The 10,853-nt window shown below is 55.4% G+C and overlaps 1 protein-coding gene across 1 annotated transcript; it reads left to right on the top strand.

Annotated features, from left to right (window-relative positions):
- Nucleotides 1-8,496: 8,496 nt before the first annotated feature.
- Nucleotides 8,497-10,427, top strand: POU4F1 (POU class 4 homeobox 1). The gene is made up of 2 exons (XM_068984661.1): nt 8,497-8,619; nt 9,285-10,427. Exons 1-2 carry the CDS (start codon nt 8,497-8,499, stop codon nt 10,425-10,427), a joined length of 1,266 nt encoding a protein of 421 aa, XP_068840762.1.
- The last annotated feature ends 426 nt before the right edge of the window (nt 10,428-10,853 follow it).

Genomic DNA, 10,853 nt, shown 5'->3' with positions numbered 1-10,853 from the left:
TCCATGGGATGTTTCAGGCAAGAATATGGGAGTGGGTTACCATTTCTTCTCCAGGGGAACTTCCTGACCCACAGATTGAACCTGAGTCTCCTGCATTGACAGGCGGATTCTATACCACTGAGCCACCAGGAAGGCCCAGTCCCATTTTAAAAGATGTCTATTGTATATACACACTCAAACAAAAACTACCTTTTATTGATACCAAGTACTCTGCTAGCCTCTGTCTTGTATAATCTTTTCAAACTGACCCAAGAATTTTCTCCAGTTTACCAATAAGTGAATTGAGAATTAGTGATCACACAGAGCTTAGAATCCTGTGCTGGAACTGGGCCTCAGACTCCAGAGCTTGTAGTCTTCATCCCTCAAGTGTCAGATGCATGGGAGCTCACATTTGCAGGCCAAAGGATGAGTGGATTTGAAATTTCCAAGGATTCTTTTTAAAGTATTTTGGAAATATTAGTATATTTCTTTTCAAGTAGCGTTTAACTCCTGCCTGTGCCCTGGATCTAAGTCTGCTCCTAAATGGAAGCTCAGTGATGGGAATTATGTGTGTGCTACTTTTTAAGTTTATAAAGATTCACATTAACTCTGACATTTAGACGAATTTCAAAATAGCACTAAAGCTGTGTTTGAGAAAGATGTGCAAGTGGTAAAGGGGAAAGACATATCACTTCATGTCTTTATAAAAACAGTACCTTTTGACTGCTCATCTCTTTAAAATGCTATGGCTAAGCGAATGTGGCAAGATGCTAGGTATTTTTTTGACATGACCTTTAGTGTTTTATCTTTTAGTTTTTAAGATCTCCATCCCATCCAAAATTACGTCTTTTTCCTGTTTTAATGGATCAACTGAGACTTAAAATGGCAGCCATTAAGATATATAGTCCCTTAATATCAAATCTGCTGTGTTTTCTTATAAACTCATATTTACTGGTTTGAAACCTCTAATGGTACTGCTGAATAAGGGAAGAACTTTGGTCTTGATTCTTAAGATGTTTCTATATACTTGCTGCTGCTGCTAAGTCGCTTCAGTCGTGTCCGACTCTGTGTGACCCCATAGACAGCAGCCCACCAGGCTCCTCTGTCCCTGGGATTCTCCAGGCAAGAACACTGGAGTGGGTTGCCATTTCCTTCTCCAGTGCATGAAAGTGAAAAGTGAAAGTGAAGTCCGCTCCGTCGTGTCCAACTCTTCCCAACCCCATGGACTGCAGCCTACCAGGCTCCTCCATCCATGGGATTTTCCCGGCAAGAGTACTGGAGTGGGGTGCCATTGCCTCTCTATTTACTTATATGGTATTCAATTATTCAAAGTGTAATTCATGCACTAGAATTTTTCCCCCTCATTTTTGTACCTGTGAATGATATATGTAGAGAACAGTTTCATTTTATGGAGTTTGGCCTATCAGATTAGAAGTCCTGAGGCCTCTTAAGAAGGTCTCTGTTCCTATTCTAGGGATTCCTACCACAGTCTTTGCCTATCATGATGTAACCTGATCCTTTTAATAATACTTGGCAGAGAGAAAACCTTTTAAGCAATGATCTCAGAGTGCATAGTGAACATTTATTGCCTAATTCTCGGAACCCCACTCAGAGAGGAAGCGTCTATTAAGTTGCAGTTTTCTTTTAAGAACCCGTCTGAAGCTTAGGCTCGGTTATCTTCAGTCTGCTCTGACAGAGGCAGTCTAGAATACCTTTGATTGAAGCTCCACTTGAAACTAGGTACATTCCTAGGTCTGCTTTGTCTTAACAGGGAATGGATCCTCTCCAATGTTAGTAGGATTAACCAAGTGTGGAGAAGTGTGCGCCTAGTGTGACATAATTTGAGGATGTAAAGATCCAATACCCTAGGGCAAGGATTTCACTTAGGCATATACCAAGGAGGACCTAGGTCTGGCCCACTCTAATTCTCATATAACATTGGTGAATACAAAGGTGGCTGCACCGGGGATAGCCTGGAGCAGAGAGGAAACCTGGTGGCTTCCGAAGTGCTATTTGCATTGGGTCTTTAAGGATGGATAAGAGTTTGATGCAGAAGAGAACATCTACTTGTGCGTGTGTATCCGCTATCCTGCAAGTGGGCGCCTATTTCTCAGACGTCTCAGAAGAGGTGCTGAAGAAACCCTAATAGGGCTCCTGATGGACAAAGGCTTCAGCCTGCGCTGTCAAGTTTGGCTTTGGTCCGCCTCCTCTCTCTGAGCGTCCCCTGAGACTCCAGGCTCGCCCTCGCCGCCAGAACCGGCGGCCTGCCGGCGAGACTGTGACTCCCTGGGCGCTGGAAGGCTCAGGAGGTGGCAGGGCTGGGCCATCATCTGTCCATTAAGCCGAGGCTTGGCGCTCCGAGGGCCGGAAGGCGCGACCTCGCTTCACTCACCGGGTCATCTTCGTGCTGGGGGTGGGGAGGTGAGGTCTGGGCTGGGATCCCGCTTTCTTTCCTCTGGTTCCGGCGAACCCCTCCTTCCCGGATTCTCGAAGCCAGTGACGCTCCCCCACCTCCCGCAGGTTCCCGGGACTACAGACCTGCCCGCGCCCCTCCAGCTCGAGTTTCCCGCGCTCTTAAGGGCGCTCTCAGAGGCTCCCGTTCAGGCTCCACCCAAAGAAGGGACCCGCGCTGAGGATTCCTTTCCTTTTATTATTACTCGCGAAACCTGGCGATTAAGACGCGAAACCAACAAAGAGTTTTCTTTCTACCTTAACCTTGCACACAATCCTTTAACAAATTAATTAATCCTAATGAATTAACACTTCATTTATTTAAACGCGCTACAGTCCATGAATTAAATTTTCATGCAGTGATTAAAGGCTGTTAAAATATGCATGATTTCGTTAAAATTTTATAATAAATCAGGGCAATGTGTTACATGACAAGGCAACTATTTCCCAGTCCCTCGGAAGGGGCTTTGATTTGTGCAGGCAGCGGGGAGGAGGGGCGGCTGACGACGGCGCGGGCGAGCGTTGGAGCCGGGCGGCAGGACCCAGCTCCGCACCTCTGCGTGCGCACTCGGCTTAGCGCTCTGCTCCGCGGCGTTCGGACCCTCCAGGGGATCCCGCTCCCGCAGTCAGAGCCGAGCCTGCGGAGTGCGATGGGCGCTTGTTCTCCGTCCCCGGAACTGCACTCTCCAGGGGCTGGGGTCCTCCAGTTTCCTTTAGCTTGCGCCAGCGGGCGTTCGGGTAGGAGCGCCGCCCCGGCGGGTCTCCGGGGACAGGAAGGCGACACAACTTCCATCTCGTCGCGTGGGGTCAGGGAAGCAGGTGTCTACTGTAGAGTTGATGGGTTCGTTGCTGTTCTTAACCAGGAGACCTCGAAGCCCCTTCTCTGACCAGCGCGATCTCCCTTTCCGGAAGAGGCCGGGGCGGGGGAGCTCTGCTTCCCTTGGGACCTAAACCCCAGGGGCCCCGTGACCAAGCTTAGCGGTCCCACCCTTGTCACTCGGACAGCGAAACTGGTTCTGGCAACTAGCGGGCGGGGGAGGCCGGCCCCTGTCAGGACGGAGACGTGGTCATGCATCATCCTTAGGGCTTTCACAAGGTAGGTGGGTTTAAGTCCACCGAGGGGTTAGGGGAAGTATATATACATAGATATCTACAAATGTAGCGGCCAAGGGTAATAACGACCAGCAGTGAACTTTACTGCCTCATCACCCAGGTCGCAAGTGTATCAGAGAGTGGGGTGGTTGCAATTAAACGGCCAGAGGAACGAAAGCAGTGGGTTATCCATCTGCTTCCTCGAGAACCTCCGCCGCGGAGCTGATCACCACGGGCCTCAATAACTCACCCACGGCCTTTTGGGACCGAGCGAGACAAGCGGCCTGGGTGCGGGTGGGACAGGAGGTAGAAAAGGAAGGAAGAGGCCTTCAGGAAATCTACATGCTCTCGCAAAGAGAGGCTGGCTGTGGACTCGCGCCTTGAGTTGGGCTGGGCCTCGGGGGTGGCACAGGACTGGGCAATCGCCCAGGACGGCCTGGCGGGCAGAGCGGGCCAGGCGGGCCAGGAGCCCAGTCCCTGACCCGCGGGAGGGCTGGGCGGGGATGCGCGATGGGTAGAGAGGCCCAGGGTCAGAGCTGCCCAGGCTTGGCGCTCGCACCGCCGCCCGGAGGGGAAGCGAAAGTCCGCCAGGAGTCCCTCCTCTGTCCCACCCTTCGGACAGACGGTGTCCGAGGGGGAGGGGGTCTGAGGCCCAAGTGCATTCCCTCCCCCAAGGACCGATCCCCACCCCCCCAATTCTAGGCCTGCCACTTCCCTGCTGACCAGTTCAGCCTCATCGCTGAAGGCAAGCCAGGAGGCCTCGGAAGCCGGCCAACTCCGGGTTCTGGCGACTTCCCCCAACGCCGGGCGCTGGCTGCGCGGTGAATGGGCCGAGTGTCTGGGCAGGAGCCCAGAGGAAACGGGGCGCCCCGGATCTGCGAGAAGCAGAGCTCCCTCTGGGGCCGCCCGGGCTTGCAGGTTGGCCCAGCTCCCCGGGTTTGGGCAAGAACGTGGGGTCTGACCTCCTCCCCTTATACACACACAATCTCCACTCACTTCAGTGGACATCCCTCAGTACCGCCCCCATCCCCATCCCCGTCCCTGAATGTGGATTAATAAATCGGGTTCAACCCCGGGGAGGAGGGGCGGGTGGGAGGTAGGGGCAGACTGTCCCCGCGCTCCTCTGGAGAGAGAAAGGCTGCCCCGCGGGTGGCAGCTGTGCAGCGGGTGGGGTGGTCAAAGGCGGGGGGCATTCACCCCCGGCCCGTCCCTCCCTTGCGCGGCTTCTCTCCCGCCGGTCTTCACTCCCACCTACCAACGTCTGCTCCCTGAGCTGGAGAAAGAGGCGCTGCCGAAGGAAACGTGAAGTGGGGCCTGCCAAAGAAGGAGGAGAAAATTAATTAATGAGGGAAAGAAATGTGCCTCTGATCCAGATGATAGACTCCCTGTCCCTGGGGGCAGAAATTCCTTGGAAATCAATAGCTGTGCATTCATTACCTCCCTCTTGATAAAATGCAAAGCTATGAGATGAGGGAGGAGGGAATCTGTGCTGGTCATTAAACAGGAAAAAAAAAAAAAACAAACCCTGCCCAGAATTCTATGCCAAGGCTCTGATCCCATGTGGGTATCACTCGTTCAGGCGCAGGCCATCCAGTTACAGCACTCGCCAAACCTGGAAAACAAAGCAGTGACACGGATGGATTGGGCCCCAGTTGGCCACCTTTCTTTTCACTGCCCTGGGGAAAGTAGGGAAAGGCTTGATAAGATCCAAGGAACTGCCTGCAGACCCACCACCATCTCCCACTCTCTAGCCTGGAAGTGAGGCCCAGCAGGGAGGTGGCAGGTTAATTCTCCCAAGCAGCATCCCCCACCAACTCCCTGTCTTTGCACCTTGGGCTTGCCCTGGACCACAAAAAGCACCCCATTCACCTGTAGCTACCCTACTCTCATAGACTGCCTAGAGGGCAGATACCTGAATTTTATACTTCATTTAATCTCCAGTGTCTTGCCCTGGACCAGATGGATGCTCAGCAAGTATTTGAGGAAGGAAGGTAGGGTAGAAAGTAAATGAGGGAGGGATGAAATAAATGATTTCAGAGAAAGAGCTGTCTGGAATCAAGATATCCAGCTCTACCTGGGGACAACAGGCCCTTCTGTTCGAATCTGCATCCTTTTTTAGGTAGAGAGGAGACCCCTTAAGTGATCTGCCCTCTGACCCGCCTCCTCACCGCCCCCCACCCCAATGACCCTGGCTTGCTGAACTCCCTTTTGCTCCCTGCCCTTCCCATCTGCCTTCTCTTCCTTCTTGCACACATGTATTGTTCTATGGGGTATTTTCCCAAGTGCTAGGGTACACACGGATGTGCTCTATCTAAATGGGCTTCCAATCCGTTACTGGGAGGGGTGGGTAGTGAGTTGGTAAGTGTACCCAATTAGTGAGATACTCTGGGCAAAGATCTGCCCCCCACCCCCAACTGGGCCAGTTCACTCAAGTGAACTAGGAACAAAGTCTCAACAAGAAGGTGAACTCTTGCCCTCAGGCCAGGGACTTGCCAGTGGATTAGTTGGTACCCTCTCAAGAGTTGGAAGGTAAACTGAGATGGGCTTCGGGGACTCAGGCGACACCACTGCCCCTCCCCCGCCACCAACGCAGGGTCCATGTAGCCCCAAACCGGTGCTATTTGAATTTCTGTTTCCCCTGCATTCTTTGGGGTCCCTAAAAGCCACTGTTTCCCTGGGGGGAGGGGGAGACAGGATCTAGGCGGCCCCCCTCTGCGGGGCCCTTCCTCCACCCCACACCCCCGCCCCCACCCCCGAAGGATAGCTCAGGGAAAGGCCGCCATAGGTGTCAGGAAGGATTAAGTTAAGCCTGGACACCCGGTGCGACAACTACCGTAGACTCACTCGCTCCCTCCAGCGATGTCCCGGTCGCCGTCCATTCCCCGTAGAGATAAAGTTGCATTTAGCAGTCCCAGGGGACCGCGTAATGGATGAAAACAAGGTTCCTTCTCACACTAGCAAGTGAGCATCCTTCTTACTCCCCTCTCGAGCTGCAAGGGGGTGGGGGAGAGAGAAAGGTAGCGAGAAAAGAAAAGAAAGAGAGGGAAAAAAGCCCTGGTGACGCCTGTGGGCTGTTCTTGGAATGTGGGTAGTGAATGGGTCCGCTAAACACGCTCGCGTTGATCCAAAGAGATCCACTGGAACGCAAAATTAGGCTTATAGAAATGGATCTAATCTTTGGTGGAAATACAGATCTCCTTGGTGTGAGACAGACCGGAAAGATTATCCATCTGATCTCTGCCTCCCACAAGCAGCCCCTTGCTCTCTCGCCACAGATGCGATAACATCTGGGCTCTTATTATCACCCTGGGCAAGCGTTGAGTCCCTGGGGACTCGGGCACCTGAACTGGGTTCCCCGGGAGCCCCTTGATCTGTCTGCCACATAAGGGCCATATAGCAGGTTGGCTAATTGATTTATTCTTCCTACGTTTTGATTTCACAATAATAAAATAAAAATAATTAAAGGTTGGAACAGAGCTTGAGTCCGGTTCTTTGAAATTTATTTGAATTAATTTTTTAATCATGCTTTTCTATAAACTGGCTTGATTCTGTCTCCTGTTGAAGAAAAAAAATGTGTGTGTATACATCTATTTATAGATAGATGCATAATGAAAGAGGCAAACAATCCAACACCATGTAAGGGAAAATAAAGTTCTCTTCACTATCTTATCCTCTTTTCTCTGAAGCAATTTCCTTTTCCTGGCGTTTCCAACATGAAGTGTGTGTGTGTGTGTGTGTGTGTGTGTGTGTGTGTGTGTGTGTGTGTGTGTACGCTGAAGCGAGGTAAGGATCCCAACTACACCCTGTAAACTATTTTTCCTTTTGATTACAAGAAGCCTCAGATCACCCGGAGCTCGTTTGAAATGTGGGTTTGTACACGGTTAAAGCAGACAAACAATAAGAGAAATGCACAATTTCATTTCAACAGCCGTTGCCTGGTAGAAAGCACACGCTCCTTGTGGCTCCTAAGTGGCTGTCACTGTCGGTGCCTGATACAGTTATATTCGCAACAACAACAACGAAGTGTGCGGAGGAAATTAAATTATATGGAAATCAATACCAGCTGACTGCTTCAAACAAATGTCTGTCACCGCGATTATTCTCCAGGAACCTATTTATAAACCATGAAAAGAAACAGGTTCTTGCAGCAAAAGACAGCACCTTCTGCATTTCTGTGTTATTTATACTGTATACAGAGGAACGCGCGGGCATAATTTAACATACAAATGCTCAGTTGTATACATTATATAACAGCTTGTTAGACGTCCCCGAGAGAGGAGGTGTGCCCGAGTGATGCGCATATATTCAGGGCTAGCAATCTGGGTCCGGGCGTGGAGGAGGGAGGGAAAGCACCTAGGGGCCAGCGAGCATCTTGCTTTCTCCCCCTTGAAAGGTGCCTACCCTCAGACAATAGCTGGCCCTTTTGATCTTCTCCAGACCCGCGATGGGAAAGGTGAGGCGTGCAGTGCGCATGTCCGGGTAGCTACAGGTGCATCACCTGCGCTGTCCTAGCTGGTGGTCACTATAAGAGCGGCTCCCACGCGCCGGTCGTGGCCCGGCGAGCGCGCGCGCGCGCAGACGCACGGCGCCGCCGAGAGGGAGAGCGCGCGTCAGATAGACGGAGACAGCTGATGCCTGTCAGCGCGGCTGGCCTGCGAGCTCTCGCGAGAGCTCCCCGGACCGGCCGCGAGAATTGCGGCTCAGGTGTAAGAGGAGTGCATCCCGTCGGCGCACGGGGCTAGAGCTCGCGGAGAAGTGGGATCGGGAGGCCGGTGCGCGGCGATCTGCGCGGTCAAAGGGAGCGCGGGGCGAGAGCGGCGGCGGCAGAAGCATCAGTGGCCCTCGGCGCTTGCGCCGCCTCCGCGCCGCCAGCCGCCGCGGCTGCAGCCTCCGAAGGGAGGCCGGGGGAGCCGGCTTGCGCACTTTCCCGCGGACTTTCGGAGTGTTTGTGGATATACATGCTAAGCCATCAAGATGATGTCCATGAACAGCAAGCAGCCTCACTTTGCCATGCACCCCACGCTCCCTGAGCACAAGTATCCGTCGCTGCACTCCAGCTCCGAGGCCATCCGGCGGGCCTGCCTGCCCACGCCGCCGGTAAGCGCCCCAAGCCCGCGGACCCGGCCCGCGCGCCCGCCCCCTTCCCGTCTCCGAGACGCTGCATGTCGGGTGCTGATGTGTACACAGATCCCGGTGCGGGGATTCGCGGGCGGGGACTTTTAGAAGAATCCCGCTACGAGGCAGGCTTTGTACCGTGGCGCTTAATGTCGGGTTCCCGTCGCCTCCGCCTCCGTGTCGGGCGCCGGCGATCGGAGTGGGGAGCGCTGGGGCCAGGTCTCTCGACTTCCCTCCACTTTCTCTGTCGATTTCATGCCTTGAAAAGGCGGTCTCTGTGCGTGTTCGGGTGCGTGACACGGGTCCCCGGCTGCGAGTTACATCTTCATTTCTTCTTCTTTCCCCCTCCTTTTTCGTCTTTCACGCCCGTCCCCGGAATGTGTCCCCATGCCCCTCTCTCCTCTGCATCTGCCCCCTTCTCCTCACACGCCCGTCCCTTCTCATCTGACCCCCTATCTCGTCCCCAATGTGTCCCTATTCTGTCTTTCCCGGTCTCCACTATCCCCACTCCCGTTGTTATTATTTTGGTTGCTTTGTGTGTTGCCTTTGGCTCGCTGTGCTTTCTGGCTTGTGTGGTTTTGTTTCGTGTTTTTGCTTTTTTTGTTTTGTTTTGTTTTGTTTTTTGGTTTGGTTTGTGTCGCCTGCAGCTGCAGAGCAACCTCTTCGCCAGCCTAGACGAAACGCTGCTGGCGCGGGCCGAGGCGCTGGCGGCTGTGGACATCGCCGTGTCCCAAGGCAAGAGCCACCCGTTCAAGCCGGACGCCACGTACCACACGATGAACAGCGTGCCCTGCACGTCCACGTCCACCGTGCCGCTCGCGCACCACCACCACCACCACCACCACCACCAAGCGCTCGAGCCCGGCGACCTGCTGGATCACATCTCGTCGCCCTCGCTCGCGCTCATGGCCGGCGCGGGCGGCGCAAGCGCGGCGGGCGGCGGCGCCCACGACGGCCCGGGGGGCGGCGGCCCGGGGGGCGGCGGCGGCGGTGGCCCTGGAGGCGGCGGTGGCGGCCCCGGGGGCGGCGGCGGCGGCGGCCCCGGGGGCGGCGGCGGGGGCCCGGGCGGCGGGCTGCTGGGCGGCTCGGCGCACCCGCACCCACACATGCACGGCCTGGGCCACCTGTCGCACCCGGCGGCGGCGGCCGCCATGAACATGCCGTCGGGGCTGCCGCACCCGGGGCTGGTGGCGGCGGCGGCCCACCACGGCGCTGCGGCGGCGGCGGCGGCGGCAGCGGCCGGGCAGGTGGCGGCGGCGTCGGCGGCGGCGGCCGTGGTGGGCGCGGCGGGCCTGGCGTCCATCTGCGACTCGGACACGGACCCGCGCGAGCTCGAGGCGTTCGCCGAGCGTTTCAAGCAGCGGCGCATCAAGCTGGGCGTGACGCAGGCCGACGTGGGCTCGGCGCTGGCCAACCTCAAGATCCCGGGCGTGGGCTCACTCAGCCAGAGCACCATCTGCAGGTTCGAGTCTCTCACGCTCTCGCACAACAACATGATCGCGCTCAAGCCCATCCTGCAGGCGTGGCTGGAGGAGGCCGAGGGCGCGCAGCGCGAGAAAATGAACAAGCCCGAGCTCTTCAACGGCGGCGAGAAGAAGCGCAAGCGGACTTCCATCGCCGCGCCCGAGAAGCGCTCCCTCGAGGCCTACTTCGCCGTGCAGCCCCGGCCCTCGTCCGAGAAGATCGCCGCCATTGCTGAGAAACTGGACCTCAAAAAGAACGTGGTGCGGGTGTGGTTTTGCAACCAGAGACAGAAGCAGAAGCGGATGAAATTCTCCGCCACTTACTGAGGGGGGAGATGGGAGGGACCGGGCGGGGCAGAGCTGGGGGCATTTCGCCGGGAGGGGGGGCCTTCCCCGAGCCTGCTTACCACCATCACCCCCTCTCCCCCGGATTTAGAGGGGCCGTTATCCTGCTTGCATTTGAGGAGTCCCTCCTTGAGCGCTCCTTCTCCACCTCCCCTCTGCTCTCCCTGTCCTTACCCTCCCCAGCCTAAAGGACTGGGTGCCCAGTGTGTATGCGGGAGAGTAGGGTGGAGGTGAAGGGGGAGCACTTAGGGGAGGGGGAGTGGGGGGAAGGAAAGAGGAGACTGGAGAAGGGGGTTTGAGGAGCAGGATGGTTCTGGGGGTGAGGGTGGGGGGAGATGGGAAGGGTAGGGAAATGGACTGTTTTTGACCAGAGACACTTATCAGAATCTCCTTGGGAGCAAGGGACAA

Source organism: Capricornis sumatraensis, chromosome 12 (assembly GCF_032405125.1).
Source record: "Capricornis sumatraensis isolate serow.1 chromosome 12, serow.2, whole genome shotgun sequence".
Lineage (NCBI taxonomy): Eukaryota > Metazoa > Chordata > Mammalia > Artiodactyla > Bovidae > Capricornis > Capricornis sumatraensis.
Note: the sequence above shows the minus strand (reverse complement) of the source record. Positions and strands in the feature narration are given on the sequence as shown.

Excerpts from the sequence above, each read along its gene's own strand:
- POU4F1 (XM_068984661.1), top strand. The coding sequence starts at position 8,497 with ATGATGTCCATGAACAGCAAGCAGCCTCACTTTGCCATGCACCCCACG. Across the intron at positions 8,620-9,284 it reads CCTGCCTGCCCACGCCGCCG|CTGCAGAGCAACCTCTTCGC; the intron begins GTAAGCGCCCCA and ends TGTCGCCTGCAG.